Below are 17,970 nucleotides of genomic sequence, written 5' to 3'. Positions count from 1 at the left end.
GAAGATTAATACCTAAATATGAAAAATATGATTAGGTGTATGGTGAAATATCGTTAACAAAACCTTAAAATACTTCAGATGTTTCAAAATTGCTTATGTTTTGAAATAATCTTGCAAGAACACATAGATTTTCAAGGTGCAAGATTCAAATTTATTTACCACATTTACCTCAAAACATACAGAGAAATGTGCTGTTTGCATTAACAACAAACACGCCCAAGGGCGGAGCATCAATACTAGACTTTGAGGCAAGCGGTCCCGAGTTCGAATCCGCCAGCTCCTTGCACACTTTCCATCCATGCTGAGCCAGATATTGAGTTAGCAATGGAAATGACAAAAACGCCGCCCAAGGCACGAAAATAAAAAGCACACCATTGTGTGTTGAGGGAAGCCCACAAGTGTCGCCACACATACCGGCGCCAACATACCAAGCCCATAATGCTCAGCAGAGCAACGCAGAACACAACAAAAAACAAACAGCAGCAAAATAAGCCCCCTTCCTTTCTCCTACCCTCCCATGCAGATACACAGTCCTCTAACCTCAAGACAGTCCATCTTTTTCGACCTTCAGCCGACACACAGATATTGGGCCTTCAACCACCTCAGGGAATTGCAGAGAATCACAGACCTGTTGCTCCAGTCAACCGGCCTAGACTTCCAGCTTCTGATTCAACCCTCAGCATCAACCACAGGGCCTGCCAATCACCGAACAACAGGCCTTGAACTCCAGTCTTGCCAAAGACAGGACTCTGAACACTGAGCCTCAAACTCTGATCTCACTGATTTGCAAACCCTGGAGGGCATCATTGGACCTTGTTCCTTCTGTATGGGACTCAGACTCCGGAACCAGATTATTGATAAACAATAATTAAGGCTTAATTCATCATTAAAAACATCAGTCAAATAATTTCAGCTTGAATGCACTTACAACGACAATTCCACAAGATCATCCGTCACCCAATGAAACAACTGAAAAATACTTCAATGCTTCTGGATAAACAACCGAGAGTGAACATCTAAGTGTAGTAAAGTGATAACTTGATAATCAACTAAAATATGGAAATATCAGCTCGAAGAATAAACATGGGCAAGATGAGCTTCTTTAATGAATTATAAGAGGTTCTTTCACATTAATGAGGGACAAGAGCTATTTGTGTGCATGACTACTGAAAATATTTCAAACTGCTTTATTTTTAATAAGTATAGTCTCTCTTTATAAATTGTGCATTTTGAAATAAATTGCAACATTATTTTCCCATGTTTCTCAAGTGCAGTAAAAAGGTTTGACACAGTTTTCATAAAAAGCTTTCCATTAATATTTTGTTTCTTCCAGGCACAACATTTTTCTATGTGAATCTGGATGCTTTTTGTTGGATTCCCAAAAGACTGATGCTTCTAATCACATTAACACTTGTTGATATCTGATAATCTCTTGAAAAGGACATGCTACGCTATGGTCTGTAAATGGCTGCGCTTTAAGCATCTCAAAGATCAACCAAAGCTTTAAATGACATATTACTCAAACAGAACAAAAATATAATAATGTAAACAATTACATATAGGAAGCACTCTGAAGAAATGCATTAACTTTTTTTCTGAAAGATAAGTTTAGGTCAATCAGTTGGTCACTGGCCACCCAAGTATTTTCACAGCTATTGACTGACTATAGATCCCACAACAATGGCAATAATTCTTTATCTGACCACACACATAGATCACACAACTCAGAAGGAAAATATACCAATAATTTAATTGACCATGTAGATACTGTATTGTTTTAAAGATACGCTATTTCCTGACCTCCAATGTAGAGCCTGCATGCCCAGTGGGACCCAACTATGTATGGTTACTGGTAGGGCTGTCCTGGCTCTGTTCTATACCTCGGTCACTTGAATTGCGTATCACAAATGTTAGCTGAACATTCAACAAATTAACGGGAAAATGGGCTTAAAGTTACTTTTAGGATACAACTTCATGTACGACTTGATGTAAGTTTTGGGTGTAACATTACACAGGGACACAGGGAAAATTGTACAGGCCCTGGGAACTTGTTCCCAGGTTTTGGCTTCAATTGTGGTATGTTGCCATGGCTAGTGGGTGACATTAGCCATGCAGGTAAGGATCACCAGAGTGCCTTTTGGCATGGATGTTATGTTTCATTCAGCACTACTGTCAGGTCAGATAAAAGGGGGAAAAAAGAAAGTACTCAGACTTGGTTAAGTTAAAATTGGCTGTGGGCAGGTTGGATCTTAACTTTAATATCCAAGAAGGCACTTACTCCTGTATCATTTCAGATATTTAGAAGCTTTAATGTATTTTTTATGAATGCTATATTAAGTGTTGATGCTGCATGAAAACATAAATAATTCAAGACACTTAATAATAGTTACACAGAATGATTTTCCCATTCAAAAACTGGAAACAAGTCTTTTAATCTCTTTCACTCTGAGCAGTGTTAAAAAGGAATTAAATACACGTTTAAATAATGGAATTCCTATTTGATAAGACCACTGGGATTTTTCAGTTTAAAAGATGCCGATGAAATAGTTCAGATGACAATTACATTTTTAAGTTCAAGCTTCTGACAAGGAGACAGATAAGACTTATAGTTGAAGCAACAGCTTTAGAATAACAGACTAGATTGCGATACTTGATGACTGACTACATAAAGACTAATAATACAGGAGAATGTAGGAATTAAAAATAACTAAGACAGTCGTGGTTTAATCATATTTTAATGTGCCAACTGCACATGGACTTCAGACAAGTAGAGCTGGTGAAGTGTGGGTAGCTTGGGCATTCCTTATGATAAATATTGATTGGAGATACAGCTCAGAATCAGATGCTATGAGAACACGAGGTCAAGTTCTTTAAAAGGAATGGGCACAAAATCATGATGTGTGCAATGCTACACATCCTACCCAAGCCTCTATCAAGCACTTCCTTATCTGAACACATCTAAAGACTTTCACCCTACTAAATTCATCTTATTTTCTATTTTTTTTCTATTTTTGATACTTTACACATCTTATTTGTCTGACTGTAAATCCACTGTCTGTCTGGGTTTACTTATGGGAAGTGCTTAAAATGGGTTATTGTAAGGCAAGCACATACTGACTTTATTATATATAATTGCACATCTAAAAAGACTATGTGGGAAAGTATGTAACAGTTTAAATGCAGGATAAGATGAGGAAGAATGTTCAAAAGCATCTCTCACTTCTAGACATGAACCCAATGATTCATCATATGTGTGACCCACAGAAAAAATATTGGCATAATTCCATAATTATGTGCAAAAGTAGTTCATTCTTGGTATCCATAATAGCTTAAGTTAGGAGAGTAAAATAATTAAAAGTTAGAAAAAGACTGCCATAAGCAAATAATATTAGTTAAATAACCCTAATCCTACAAAGGTTTTATCCACATTGTAACTGATAAATACATATCATGCATAAAATTCTGTCATCCCATCAATACATGTCCATACAATCAATAATTTGCCACAGAATTATTTTCAACTATACTAGTTGAATAGAGGATCAAATTAAGCACTTCACAAAAATCTAAGTAGAACATGCTTCCTAAATGCAGATTTTTAAACGTGATGAACAAATAACAAGTGCTAGAGTTGGATGGAAAAGGTTTGTTTTAAGTGATCAATGATATTAAGGCTTATTTTCTACAATAAGAAAGAAAGGAAAGACAATTAGAGCAAAAGAGTGACAATTTATTGCCTAGAATGATAAAATGGGACTATCAGTCTCATAATCTACCACATTATTGTTTACTTGTACTGCACTTTCTCTACAACATTGATACTTCACTCTGCGCTGTTACTGTTTTACCTTGTTCTACCTGAATTTGATCTGTAAGAAGTGTATGCCAGACAAGCTTTTCACTATCTCAGTACATGTAACAATTATAAACCAATTCCAATCTTAGGCTCACAGACAAGACTTCTGAGCACAATTTTACAGACTAAGTTAATATAAAATAGAGGGCTATGCGGTCAGGTAATTCTAGGCCGTTTCCGGAGTAGGTTACGTGGTCAGCACAACTTTGTGTGCCAAAGGGCCTGTAATGTGCAGTAGATTTCTCTGGAAAAAAATCTTCTTGAAAACTAGTTTACAATTAACATACATCTTCAAAACACATGACATGTTATTCTAGAATGACATAGTGTTGTGGATTATTAAATAGCTTGTTCCCATTCTCAATTTGCATTTCAATCCTGAAATTGGCTATAAAGGTGTTCAAGCTTTGAGGTTACTGATAAGGAAGAAAATTACATTAAGGGCTGTAATTTTCATTTGTGAGTAATTCTACACTCTCATAATGCTAACAATGGCTGCAGTTTTAGTGTGGATGCCCTGCTTGCTTTGAGTCAAACACAACAGAATATTTATTGGGAACCATTTCAGTTCACAGAAAATTTATTGGGTACCATTTCAGTTCACAGTAATGCCAGCCCATCAGAATTTAATGGATTAAGCTGTCTGCACAAAAAATAGCTTACAAATTATCAGAGGGGTAAATATTACTACATAAATTATGTTGACACACTTTTAAATGTATCATTGATAGCAAGCCAAGAAAAATGGTCACAAACACACTAAAATCTAAATGTACTCACAAGTTTCCTCATTGCTCTTTCATCACATTTCACCCCCCCTCTCAAAAATGTCCACACACTCATAATCTATTTTTTTCAGGTCCTGGGTGTCTGAGACTGAACATGCTCCAGCCAGAGATCACTGAACCAGCCAACGATAAAACCACATTGGTTTGGTCTGTAAATCTAAATATATCTAACCCTTTAAGCAAATATTTCTTATATTGTTTCAGAATACCACACACTAGCAGATAATTTGTGAATGATTTTTAAAACTATATTCAATTCAAATGTTTTCAGATGAATTCTGGTTTTAGCGCAAACTTCGTTTGTTTCAGGAAATGATGCCTAGTTTTTTTTTCCCCCTGGGCTAAGAACTTGGGTACGAGACATACAAATAGCTTCTGATACACTTAAAGCCATCATTACACAAATTGACAAGAGCTAAATAGTAAAACCTACCAGGAACTTCCAGAGGAAATCAATTTATTGTTTTTATGGTGACTGAAAAATCTATGATTTTTATATGTGGCCAAAATCCTTTTTACACCATTCTTTGAATTAATTTAATTTAAACTGGTTGCAATAATTAGAGACATTTATGCACAGCTATCAAAAATAAGTTGAAAATTCAGACAGAATATTTCACCAATTTGGCCACTACAATATATGTAATTTTATAATTGATCATTAGTTTTACAGAAACCACCAAGTTGGAACTCTGGATTGTTTCACCTTAAAATAATACCAATACTACACTCTATGTCGACCAAAGCCTTGTCTTCTGCTTAGTAACCAATGAAGAACTAGAAAGTTTCTGAAAATACTGATTGTAATCACTCATTATCTGCAGCTCAGTATCAAACCTTTGCATCACAAACCCCTCTTGGAACTTGGAAACCATGACCACTTATGTTTGTTAGACAGATGCAAGAACATGACAAGGACGTTGTGGAAAGTTAGTCAAATTTGCTTCCTTAACATCTCAAATGAACTGCTGACCACCAAGTACATACTTTATATGCTTTATACTTTATTGTCGCCAAACAATTGATACTAGATCGTACAATCATCACAGCGATATTTGATTCTGCGCTTCCCACTCCCTGGATTACAAACATTAAATATTAAAAATAGTAAAAATTAGTAAATATTAAAAATTTAAATTATAAATAATAAATAGAAAAATGGAAAGTAAGGTAGTGCCAAAAAATCCGAGAGGCAGGTCCAGATATTTGGAGGGTATGGCCCAGATCCGGGTCAGGATCCGTTCAGCAGTCTTATCACAGTTGGAAATAAGCTGTTCCCAAATCTGGCCGTACATTATACCCTGACATCCAGAAGTATGTGATATACTTTCACACAAGGATTTGCTATCCATCCTGAAACTTAGTGATAGATAGATAGATAGATAGATAGATAAATAAATAAATAAATAAATAAAAGATGGGTGGGCAGCAAGAGATCTTTTAAGGAAGAATAATTCAGTAGAACATTTGACTTGGTGCTCTGAGAATGTCTCCACCTTCATGATATCTCAGATTACTCTACACAGACTTTAAAATATATCACAATTTCTTCACTGTCATTTAGATTAAATTTTGCAATTCCATATCAAGTAGCATCATAGAAATATCTTTACTAGAACTCACCCAGTTCTGATGGAGGTTCCTCAACTTGAAACATTAACTCTGCTTCTCTATCCCTAACCTGACCTGTTGAGTACTTCCAGCATTTTCTGTTTTTATTTTAAATTTCAAGCATCTGCAATTATTTTTATTTTCAATTACTAGCTCATTTGCTGTGGTTACAAGGAGCAGCTTATGTACATCTGCTCAATGGTAACCTGCGACAGGCATAAATTTTGTCGTTTCTAGTGACACCAATATCACATAAATTAATTTTAAAAACTCATTCAAGGTGATCAATAAATTAAGGTTATTGTGTATAAAAGGTAAAATATTATGACACTGGCACTGTAAAGAGAGAAGAAGAATTAACATTTCAGGCAAATATAGCAACATATACGGCCTTACAGTAGGGGTTCCCAACCTTTTGTTATACTATGGAGCCTTACCATTAACCCAGGGGTCCATGGACCCTAGGTTGGGAACCCTGCCTAGAGACTAAATAATGGGACTGGTAAGAGTAAGTAGAAGCAACTGGGAACTGGCTACATAATGTTATCGTGGAATTTGTTACCTTCTCCTTAAAAAAATGGAAATGGGAAAGAGAAGAATCCTATAATGGAGAGGGAAAGGAAAGAAAAAGTAAATATTAAAAGAATCAAAATAAAATTCAAAAACTAAACAAGGATCACATAAACAAGAGAAAAGGAGTGGTAGAAAGGCAGATTCAAAAAACAGACAGAACTGAAAAAGTTTCAGAGAAGAAATAAAGGACAAAAATAGCCAATGTTACATAGTATGCCAACATAATTGCAGCAAATAATCACATTAAATTACTGGTGAACAAATTAAAACAAGATTTTCAATATAATACGTAGCTATCCTCCAATATATAATGGACTACTCATGGTACTCTTCATTCTGGACCACAATATGGATCTCAATCAGAAATAACTAGATTTTGTCCAGTTACACTGCTGAATCTATTGCGGGCAGCGTTTTCTCTCTCTTACAAGTTTAATTAGTATTATTTCCTCTGGACAAAACATGTTCTTACTGACAAAAAAAATTAACTGTACAAAGACCATATAATTTCACTGCTGTAACATTAATGTAACACTAATGTAAATATTAATTGTTAACAATGGTGTTTATATTATAGTCCAAAAATCATTATGTTAGTTTTGGAATAAAGCACCACTGCTGGTATTCAGTGACTTCTGTGAACTTCCCTGTCAACGGCTCCATGACTGCTCTGTAGACACTGCCTGACCACAGACCAGCCGGCCAGTATAATTATTCATACTAGTGGTAATAATCATGTCTACATATTTTCAAATATACACCAGCAATTAAAAAACAGGATATACCCAGGCTCTGGGAAATAACAAGCAGTCAACATCAGTTTCAATAATCTTTAAACTGACTAAAATTCTTTTGTGAAATATGTTTTATAACATTTACTATTCAAGCAACATACTGAGGATAGCATTAAATATGATTACAGAAACACAAGTACTACTAAACAAGAAATGTGTGCCAATCATATGTTTAAGAATAACCAGTTAATAGATGCATTACAATTTCTATGACAAATGTACAGATTGATTGATTCTATGTCAAATAACTATAAAATTATTAGCTAACAGTTTTTGAGGAAAGAACGAGTAATATGATCACATATATTAAAGCTATTTTGCATGTAAAAATCATGCCTAGCAGAGCTTAACAAGGTTTTCCCAACAGTAGTTAGAAAATAAATCATGATTTCAAAACGTAATTTGACATTGGGGTCAATGGCTAACAGGCAGGAAGGCAGCAAATGGGCATAAAGGGGGCCTGTTCCACTTAGCTGCTAGTGACTAGACAAATTGGAAGAATGGGCAAAAAACAGTGGCAAATGGAATAGTGTTGGGAAATGTATGATAATACATTTTGGTAAAATGAACAATAGTACAGACTATTATCTAAATGGGGAGAAGGTTCCAACATCAGAGGTGCAGAGGGACTTAGGAGTCCTCATGCAATACTCCCAGAAGGTTAATTTAGAGGTTGAGTCTGTGGTAAAGAAGGCAAATGCAATATTGGCATTTATTTCTAGGGGAATAGACTATAAAAGCAAGGAGATAATATTGAGGTGTTATAAAACACTAGTCGAGCTCACTTTGAGTATTGTCAACAGTTTTGGGCACGATATCTCAGAAAGTACATGTTGTCATTGGAGATAGTCCAGAAGAGGTTTACAGGAACGATCCAGGAATGAAGGGGTTTACATATGAGCAACATTTGGCAGCTTTGGGCCTGTACTCAACGGAATGCAGGAGGATCTCATTGAAACCTACCAAATGTTGAAAGGACTTGACACAGTGGATGTGGAGAGCTTGAACCCTATGGTGGGGGTATACAAAACTAGAGAGGACCGCCTCAAAAATGTGGGGTGAGCTTTTAGAACAGAGGTAAGGAGGAATTATTTTAGCCTGAGAATAGTACATCTGTGGAGTACTCTGCCACAGAATGCATTAGAGGCCAAGTCCATGAGTATATTTAAGGCAGAAGTTGATAGTTTCCTGATCAGTCAGGGCATCAAAGGACATGGCAAACAAGAGAAAATCTGCAGATGCTGGAAATCCGAGCAACACACACAAAATACTGGAGGAACCCAGCAAGCCAGGCAGCAATCTATGGAAAAGAGTGCAATCGACATTTCCGTACGAAACCCTTCGGAAGGATGAGAAGGCAGTTATATGGGGTTGAGTGGGATCCGGGATCAGCCTTGACAGAAAGGCGGACCAGACTCAATAGGCTGAACGGCCTAATTCTGCTCCTATGTCTTATGGTCTTCAGACACTCCAAGGTTAAGAGAGAGTAATGCATTGTCAGAGATTAACTTTCAAATGGGTTCTAAATTGTGGCCCCAAAATCCAGCTCATGGAAATACACAAGTTTCATGACAGTACTACAATATCAGCCATTTGAGAGGAGATGCTGTACACAATTAGTAATAATTTCAGTTTCAAAGTATTCTGAGATATTCTAAAAGCATGAAAAAATGTTATTCTCAATCAACTTCATTAATATCTGCTACATGGCAGCGTGTTGAATTGTAAAGAACAGGAAAGAGCCAAGTGTAAACACGAGAAATAATGCAGATGCTGGAAGTCCTGAAGAAGGATCTTGTTCCGAAACATCAACCGTTTGTTCATTTCCAAGGATGCTGCCTGACCTGCTGAATTCATTCACAATATTGCGTGTGTTGCTTAGGAAAGAGTCGAGTCTAGTTCCGGGTCAAATTTCCATTATGGAATAGAGACCTTCAATTGTTTGCACAATGAGCAAAATCAGTTAAACAAAATCAGAATTAAAAATAATTAAAATTGCTTTGTAGTTTTAAGCATGATGCACGGGCATAACTTGACCTCCCTTATGCTGGACTCCAGAATTGAAAAACCTACTATCAAAATATACTGTCATAAATGAAGAATGCCTCTTGTTAGGGCATTACGGGTTTTAATGGTACATCTGAAATCTTACACTTAGATCCTTTATTTCCAGAAGGAAGATGAATGGAAATATTGATCACATATTCTAATATACAAGTTATTTTAAAACTATTATAATGAATTAAACAATAAAATTAGTAATTAACAGTAATTATCAATGATAATCCCAATGCCGAAGAAGAGCAAGGTGGCATGCCTGAATGACTATCAATTGCTATGAAGTGCTTCGAGTGATTGGTTATGGCACACATCAACCTCGATGCTTTGCAATTCACCTACCGGAGCAACAGGTCAACGGCAGATGCCATCTCTCTGGCCCTCCTTAGAACACCTGGAGAATAAAGACGCATACGTAAGGCTCCTTTTCATTGACTACAGCTCTGCCTTTAATACCATCATTCCAAATAAACTGATTCCTAAGCTCCAGAACCTGGGCCTTAGCACTCAGATCTGCAGCTGGATCTTCAACTTCCTCACTGACAGGACCCAGGCTGTAAAAATAGGGGACAAGCTCTCCTCTACAATTACTCTGAGCACCGGTGCCCCACAAGGCTGTGTACTCAGCAGCCTGCTGTACTCACTGTACACCCATGATTGTGTAGCAAAGTTTCCATCAAACTCAGTATATAAGTTTGCTGATGACACAACAATTGTAGGCTGTATCTCGGGTAATGATGAGTTTGAGTACGGAGAGGAAATTAAGAACCCGGTAGCACGGTGCGAAGACAATAACCTATCCCTCAACGTCAGCAAGATGAAGGAATTGGTTGTTGACTTCAGAAGGTGTAGCGGACCGCACGATCCAATTGACATCAGTGGTGCGCAAGTGGAACAGGTCAAAAGCTAAACTAAAGAAATTTGACCTGTCCCCTAAAACCCTCACTAATTTTTATAGATGCACCGTAGAAAGCATTCTTCTAGGGTGCATCACAACCTGGTATGGAAGTTGTCCTGTCCAAGACCGGAAGAAGCTGCAGAAGATCGTGAACATGGTGCAACACATCACACAAACCAACCTTCCGTCCGTGGACTCACTTTACACCGCATGCTGTCGGAGCAGTGCTGCCAGGATAATCAAGGACACGACCCACCCAGCCAACACACTTTTCGTCCCTCTTCCCTCCGGGAGAAGGCTCAGGAGCTTGAAGACTCGTACGGCCAGATTTGGGAACAGCTTCTTTCCAACTGTGATAAGACTGCTGAACGGATCCTGACCCAGATCTGGGCTGTACCCTCCAAATAGCTGGACCTGCATCTTGGATTTTTTGCACTACCTTACTTTCCATTTTTATATTTTCTATTTATGATTTATAATTAAAATTTTTAATATTTTTATCGATTTGTAATCCAGGGAACGGGAAGCGCAGGATGAAATACAGGTATCGCTATGATGATTGTACGTTCTATTATCAATTGTTTGGCTACAATAAAGAATAAAGTATATAAAAGTGTTCCTATTAATAGCCAGTCAATTATTAATTGGTAGAACAATGGGTGAAAAGAGGCACAAATAATTAGAGAGAAAACAAAAAATAAAAAACAAAAAATAGACAATGTGAAATCCTGTTAGGCTCAGAAGGTACATATATATACACTTGGGTCTTAAATGGGCCATTCTGACATGTCATTCCATGACCTCCTCTTCCGCCATGATGAGGACACTCTCAGGTTAGAGGAGCAACAGCTCATATTCTGTAGGATGGTGATAGACAAATTGCACTGGGTCCTGGTCCTTGATAAGGAAGGAGTTGATTCTAGCCATCACCAACCTCTCAAAACACGTCATCAGAGTAGATGTGAGTGCCTCTGATAGTCATTGAGGCAGCTTACCCTGCTCTTCTTGGGCACAGGTATGATTGTGGCCCTTTTGAAACAGGTGGGAACCTCTGACTGCAGCAGTGGCAGATTGAAGATGTCTGCCAATTGGTTGGCACAGGTTTTCAGAGCCCTACAAGGTAGAGCATCAGAGCCTTACACCTTACAACGATTCACCCTCTTGAAAGAGATGTGATGTCGGCCTCTAAGACAAAGATCACATGGTCACTGGTTGCTGCAGGGATTCATATTGGTATAGTTTTATTCTCACTTACTAAGTGAGGAGCTCATCTGGGAGTGAAGTATCACAGCCATTCATGACGTTAGGTTTTGCTTTGTAGGAAATAATGGCCCGCAAATCCTGCCAGAGCAAAAGTACATTCAATTCCAACTCTAACCTCAATCAGTATTGTCTTTTCACCCTTAAAATAGCCTTCCGTAGGTCGTACGTGGACTTCTCGTACAGTTCTGGATCATCAGTCTTGAATGCCACAGATCTGGCCTTCAGCAGACTACAAATCTTTTGGTTCATCCAGGGTTTTTGGTTTGGGTATGTCTGGTATCTTCTCGTAAGCACACACAGGTCTTGATAAAGTCGGCTGCATATTCATTCAGACTTGAAGATGAACTCATGAATATTGAACAGTCCAATGACTCAAATAAATCCTGTAGGTACTTTTCCACCTCTTTTGACCATACCTGCTTACTCCTCATCACTGGTGCTGTGGTCTTTACTCTCTGCCTATACGCTGAGAGTAGAAGTACAGTATGTCCTGACGAAGGGTCTCGGCCTGAAACGTCGACTGCACCTCTTCCTACAGATGCTGCTTGGCCTGCTGCGTTCATCAGCAACTTTGATGTATGTTGCTTGAATTTCCAGCACCTGCAGAATTCCTGTTGTACAGTATGTGAACAGACTTTCCAAAGTGTGGGTGTGAAAAGGCACAGTAAGCATTCTTGGTTTAATGGTGGTCTGGTATTATTTAGAGGCTTCCTTAAGATGGCAGAGTTTATAGGCATCCGTTAGTCTCATGAGACCATAGATTTGCACCTTGGAAGGTTTCCAGGGCACAGGCCTGGGCAAGGTTGTATGGAAGACCAGCAGTTGCCCAAGCTGCAAGTCTCCCCTCTCCATGCCACCGATGTTGTCCAAGGGAAGGGCACTAGGGCCAATACAGCTTGGTACCAGTGTCATCGCAGAGCAATGTGTGGTTAAGTGCCTTCTCAAGGACATAAACTCTGCCTCAGCTGAGACTCGAACTAGCAACCTTCAGATCACTAGACCGACGCCTTAACCACTTGGCCACGCACCAACACAAGTTTAAATTTCCTGCATACTACGGAAGGCATCAGGGTGTACAGTTTCATGCCTGCTGATTACATTGCTCAGCTCCGCCAGAGACTGCTTAACATTTCTGCCCTTGGCAGAAAAAATGGATGACATTTGACTGCTAGATATTCTAGGATGGGTAAGCAGGACTCAGACAATATCATCACTTTGTGCACCATGATAACATAATCATAAAGCATACTCCACCTCCTATCATTGCAGAGAATGGTGAAGTCCCTGATGTCCCTCTGATACAGCAATCTAGCTCTGAAGTCTTCAATTTTATTTTCTAGAGGTAGTACATTTACCAGCAGGATATACAGGAGTGGAAGTCTAAAGCCTCTGTATTTCACTCTCCAGGGCGCAGACCTGGGCAAGGTTGTATGGAAGACCAGCAGTTGCCCATGCTGCAAGTCTCCCCTCTCCACGACACCGATGTTGTCCAAGGGAAGGGCATTAGGACCCATACAGCTTGGCACTGGTGTCGTCGCAGAGCAATGTGTGATTAAGTGCTTTGCTCAAGGACACAACACGTTGCCTCGGCTGGGGCTCAAACTCACGACCTTCAGATCGCTAGTCCAATGCCTTAACCACTTGGCCACGTGCCCACGGAAATATCATGTTAATTTTTACAGTGCAACTCAAATGATATATCAAAATTATTTGTTTTCTGGGGAAAAAAGCCATCACATTTACAGTACATGCTTCAATAACAAAATAACTGCATAATTGCCCAATCTGTTAGAAAAGTAACATGTTGTGTTTTGGAGAGGTAAAGCATAAGTTTACTCTAACTTGAGATGGTACTTGTTCAAATGTGCTCAAGTCCACTTAGTTAAATTAATTTTAGAAGTGATAAAATTAAGAAGGTGTTACCTGGAATCTTGATCTGTAAAACTGCAAATTGGGAATATTTTTCAAAGATGATGTTGAGAATGCAGGTTAGAAACAGGATAGAAAGCAGGATAGTTGTTAAAGGATGTTGATAACAGTAAAGAATTTGCCTTTAACAGATAAATAGCATTAATTTTAATGATAGAACAAGTTTCAGGTTTTGAATGGCCTACCCCTATTGCTACATTACAATTGCCTGAGAACAGTTCAAACTCCCTCAGAAAAGAGGATGTTGATAATTAACCCTATCTTTTTGGAAAATCCTTAGTATGTCCCTGGCTCCCTTGGCTAATATTATTCTAGGCACAACTGAAACTTCCAAGCTTCATACTCAATTGAGACACTTCCAGGTGAAAATGACAGGCCAGCAAGAATGCCTCCCACCTCCTTCACAAGTATGTAATTAGCAAGCATTCACTGCAGGAGTATGGGCAAGTCCATCCCAACAAAGGCCTGGAAATTGCAGGGTAATGTAAAGATAGCAGAGATCCAAAAGACTATTATCTACTGAAAATGATAATTTAGATGTAAAATGTCAGCAAAAATTGAACATCTTTCATTCCTTTTGATACTTAATTCTTCTAAATATTTGAATTAAAAATATAAAGCTAAATGAAAGTTATTAACAACTGTATCATTAAACTTAGGTCATACAAACATTACTTTTTTATCCTTATGAAAATCTAATAAAATAGAAGTCAACTGATAACAATATTGAACTATAAAGCATTTTGATTCCTGGTCTTGGAAGAGTCTAGCATGCCAATTTGCAGTAAATGCAGTTGTGCAATAAAGCACAACAGAAAGAGTAGTATACCAAAACAGATACCACGCCTTATTACAGTATTTGGTGGTGGATAATTAACTCAAGGAAAGAGAAAGCTCTATGAACAATTGGCATTCTCCATGAAGGCAAAACCCAACATGTTGAGTACCAGCTGAAACTTTTGTTGTCTCTGTCAGTAAAACATATCAAGTGCATACAGATGTCAGGCTTCAATAATGACAGCGACCACGAGAGAGAGAGCGCACGCGACAGGGAGAGCAAGCGAGAGCGCAGGAGCGAGAGCAAAAGCAAGCGAGAGCGAGCCATGACAGAGTGTTCCAAAAAAAATATAAAACGTACGTCACCCCAGACTACACTAAAGTGTACCTCTGCCTAATAGGGGTCACGCTCTGACGGTGGTGTCTGAAAAGAGGATGCTGTCCAAGTTGCATGCCATCTTGGACAATGTCTCCCATCCACTACATAATGTACTGGGTGGGCACAGGAGTACATTCAGCCAGAGACTCATTCCACCAAGATACAACACAGAGCGTCATAGGAAGTCATTCCTGCCTGTGGCCATCAAACTTCACAACTCCTCCCTTGGGGGGGTCAGACACCCTGAGCCAATAGGCTGGTCCTGGACTTACTTCCTGGCATAATTTACACATTACTATTTAACTATTTATGGTTTTATTACTATTGAATTATTTATGGTGCAACTGTAACGAAAACCAATTTCCCCCGGGATCAATAAAGTATGACTATAACTATGAAAATAATGACAGTGTTGCTCACTGCACTGTTTGCAACAGTGACTTTTCTATTGCCCATGGTAGGTTAAGACTGTAAAAGACATGTTGAGGTGAGTTTATCAGGTGTCATTCGTTCATTAGCATAGCTAACGTTATTTAAACTAGCTGGCTAGCTGCTAAGGAGCTACTCTATTGCAGACATCCCACCTCTCCTGGAAGTTCTAGGAGTCTCCCGCAAATTGATGGTGCTACCTCCCTGAGATTAGTTTTTGTAGGGTGGGATGTCTGCTATTGTGTGTAGAGGTCCTGTGCTCCATTACAAGCAAAACCTCCCTGACATTTGTCATCATTGTTATTATTAAATCTCCCATTTTCAACATCATTAGTACCAGACCCAAGTCCCTACCTAATGGTCTTATGGAAGTCCCTTCACACAGGCTGCAGCAATTCAACAAAACAAAGTTCACTGCCATCCTTAAAGATGATCAGAAATTAGCAATAAATACTCGCAATGCTCAAAACCCATGAATAAATCGAAGTTAATTAATTTTAAGTTAGCTGGTTTTAAACAGTAATATGCATCTATTACAATCAGTTGCAAAGTGAAAGATCAGCAAGCAAGAAAAAGGAAGAAAACAAATCTAGATTTACCTATTGCCCTTCATGTCTTGAGGATATCTCAATGCCTTTTACACACTTTGCATACTTTAATGAATAGCCACTATTCCAATATACGATTATAATGAGGTTTTACAGACTGTAAAATAATAACAATCAGACCATGTGTATTGTACTGACAATTGTAGCATGGAAGTTTTTTCACAAAAGCTCTATCGGATTCTTTACACTCACTTGAGAATGCATAACTGCCTTTGTTTAATATCTTATCTCTAAAGGCTGATTTATACTTCTGCGTCAACTCAACACCATAGGTACGGCATCACCACAAACCCTACGCAGAGCTTACGCGAATCCCTACGCCGTAGCCTGACTTGCACCTCTCCCGAAATGTAACTACGCGTTGCAGCAACGCAGACCGCAACAACTGTGATTGGTCTGTCTGGTAGCATCGCATTTCCTCCTACACTGCAATAGCTTCCCATTGGGCGACTGAAGGGCAGGGAAGGAACTCTGGCTGCAATGCTTTCCATAAAGCTTTACAGACCTCCGAAATTATGGAGGACACATTTTGCTTTCACAAAAAAAGATGCTCGCTTTAAACTTGTTTACCCCGAGAAAGACTACCATGGCCATGAAGCCTTGCGCGGGCAGGTGTGTCTGCATGCGCAACGTGTGCGAATTGCAGAGCGACCCAGACACACCAACACACAAGTATAAATGCTCACAACGCGCGTAGGCCACTTGCGTAGGTTATGGCGTCGAGTTGACGCACAAGTATAAATCAGCCTCAAGGCTGCATGTTTGACAGTGCAGCACTTACTCAATACAACAAATGAAAGTCTTCCAATCAGAATATGGCTATTAAAACCCTTGAGATACTTCTACTATTCATTTAACTTAAGGGTGATCTGCATATTAACTCCATCCACCTGTCTTCATCTGCAACCTCTGCATACAGACTTGAACCCACAATCATCACACTCAATGAAGGTTAATAAAAAGATTATTTTCTTCCTCTTAGTGGAAGACTTTTAAGCTTGCTCATCTTAAGTCCTGGCAGACTTGTACATGGCTTTCATCCAGCTATGGAAATTTAAGTTTCCTGTACTTGACAACACAAACACAATGCACGAAAATTTCCAAGAAAATGTGTTTAATAGCAGTAAGCAAGTTCAGATTTACATTTCAACAAAATGGGTTCTTTTAAACTACATTTAAAATGTAACATGAAAAGCAATTTCATGTTATATTTTAAATATTTTTACATAATATTATGAAAAATATTGTAAGTCTAAATAATGAAAAATAATTTAGTAAGTTTCTTTCAGTATACAGCACTACAAGTAGAATTGGTCTATGACACTTCGTTGATTTAAAAATTAGATTTTCAATCAAATTTTGAGAATCATCAACGTAGTCTACAATATAAAATTTAACAAATTCTCCTTATCCCAAAACCAATAAGAGAGATTACAATGCAACTGTATGGGGTAAGTTTCAGCATACGTATTGCAACTTTTTCCAGCTTAAGGCAACACATAAAACAGCTAGGCTCACCAATATTTTATTTTTAAAAAAATCAATGTTTTGAAGTCAGCCAAAACACATGGCCAGTGTCTCGCAAGTAGTTTTCAAACAGATATATAGTCTAGAAGAATTAAAAGTACCTGGAAAAAACTAAAGCTTTATCCAGCAGTCTGCATTCAATACTCAGCTTCGATTGCCAAAGCTTAGATTGACCACTGCAAGGAAACATAGAAAATTGTAACATTACCTTATTCTTTACCATTGACTATCTTTGTGTCCAGATTTCTCAGTCTGGTGAGTTTTGCTCTCTGCCTTCATCTTTGAAATCAAGTTACACTTTTCTAGGAAGCCCACTGAAGGCACAAATGAACATAGCTTATGGACACAGAATCCAAATCTTCAGATTGACACTGGCAAAGGTAACACTCAAATGTTATGTTACATTTGTTAGCTTTACGCAAAGTTAAAAAATAGCCATTTAGTCAAGGGAAGAGAAAGTACAGTACATTACTAATAGCA

The 17,970-nt window shown here is 38.3% G+C and overlaps 1 protein-coding gene across 8 annotated transcripts in view; it reads right to left on the bottom strand.

Moving 5' to 3' along the window:
• The window catches only part of supt3h (SPT3 homolog, SAGA and STAGA complex component), a 425,840-nt gene that overhangs the window by 267,610 nt on the left and 140,260 nt on the right, over positions 1-17,970 (bottom strand). For 2 of the 8 annotated variants that reach the window (XM_063035288.1, XM_063035295.1), the window contains exon 2: positions 10,023-10,074. The exons of 4 other annotated variants lie outside the window; for them this stretch is intronic. In XM_063035288.1, the coding sequence (XP_062891358.1) occupies positions 10,023-10,051 (29 nt within the window). In that variant the 5' untranslated portion in view covers positions 10,052-10,074. Of the gene's footprint in view, positions 1-10,022; positions 10,075-17,591; positions 17,611-17,970 lie in introns of those variants that run through there. 2 more of the 8 variants (XM_063035248.1, XM_063035241.1) reach the window with 2 other exon arrangements.

Source organism: Mobula hypostoma, chromosome 2 (assembly GCF_963921235.1).
Source record: "Mobula hypostoma chromosome 2, sMobHyp1.1, whole genome shotgun sequence".
Classification (NCBI taxonomy): Eukaryota; Metazoa; Chordata; class Chondrichthyes; order Myliobatiformes; family Myliobatidae; genus Mobula; species Mobula hypostoma.
Note: the sequence above shows the minus strand (reverse complement) of the source record. Positions and strands in the feature narration are given on the sequence as shown.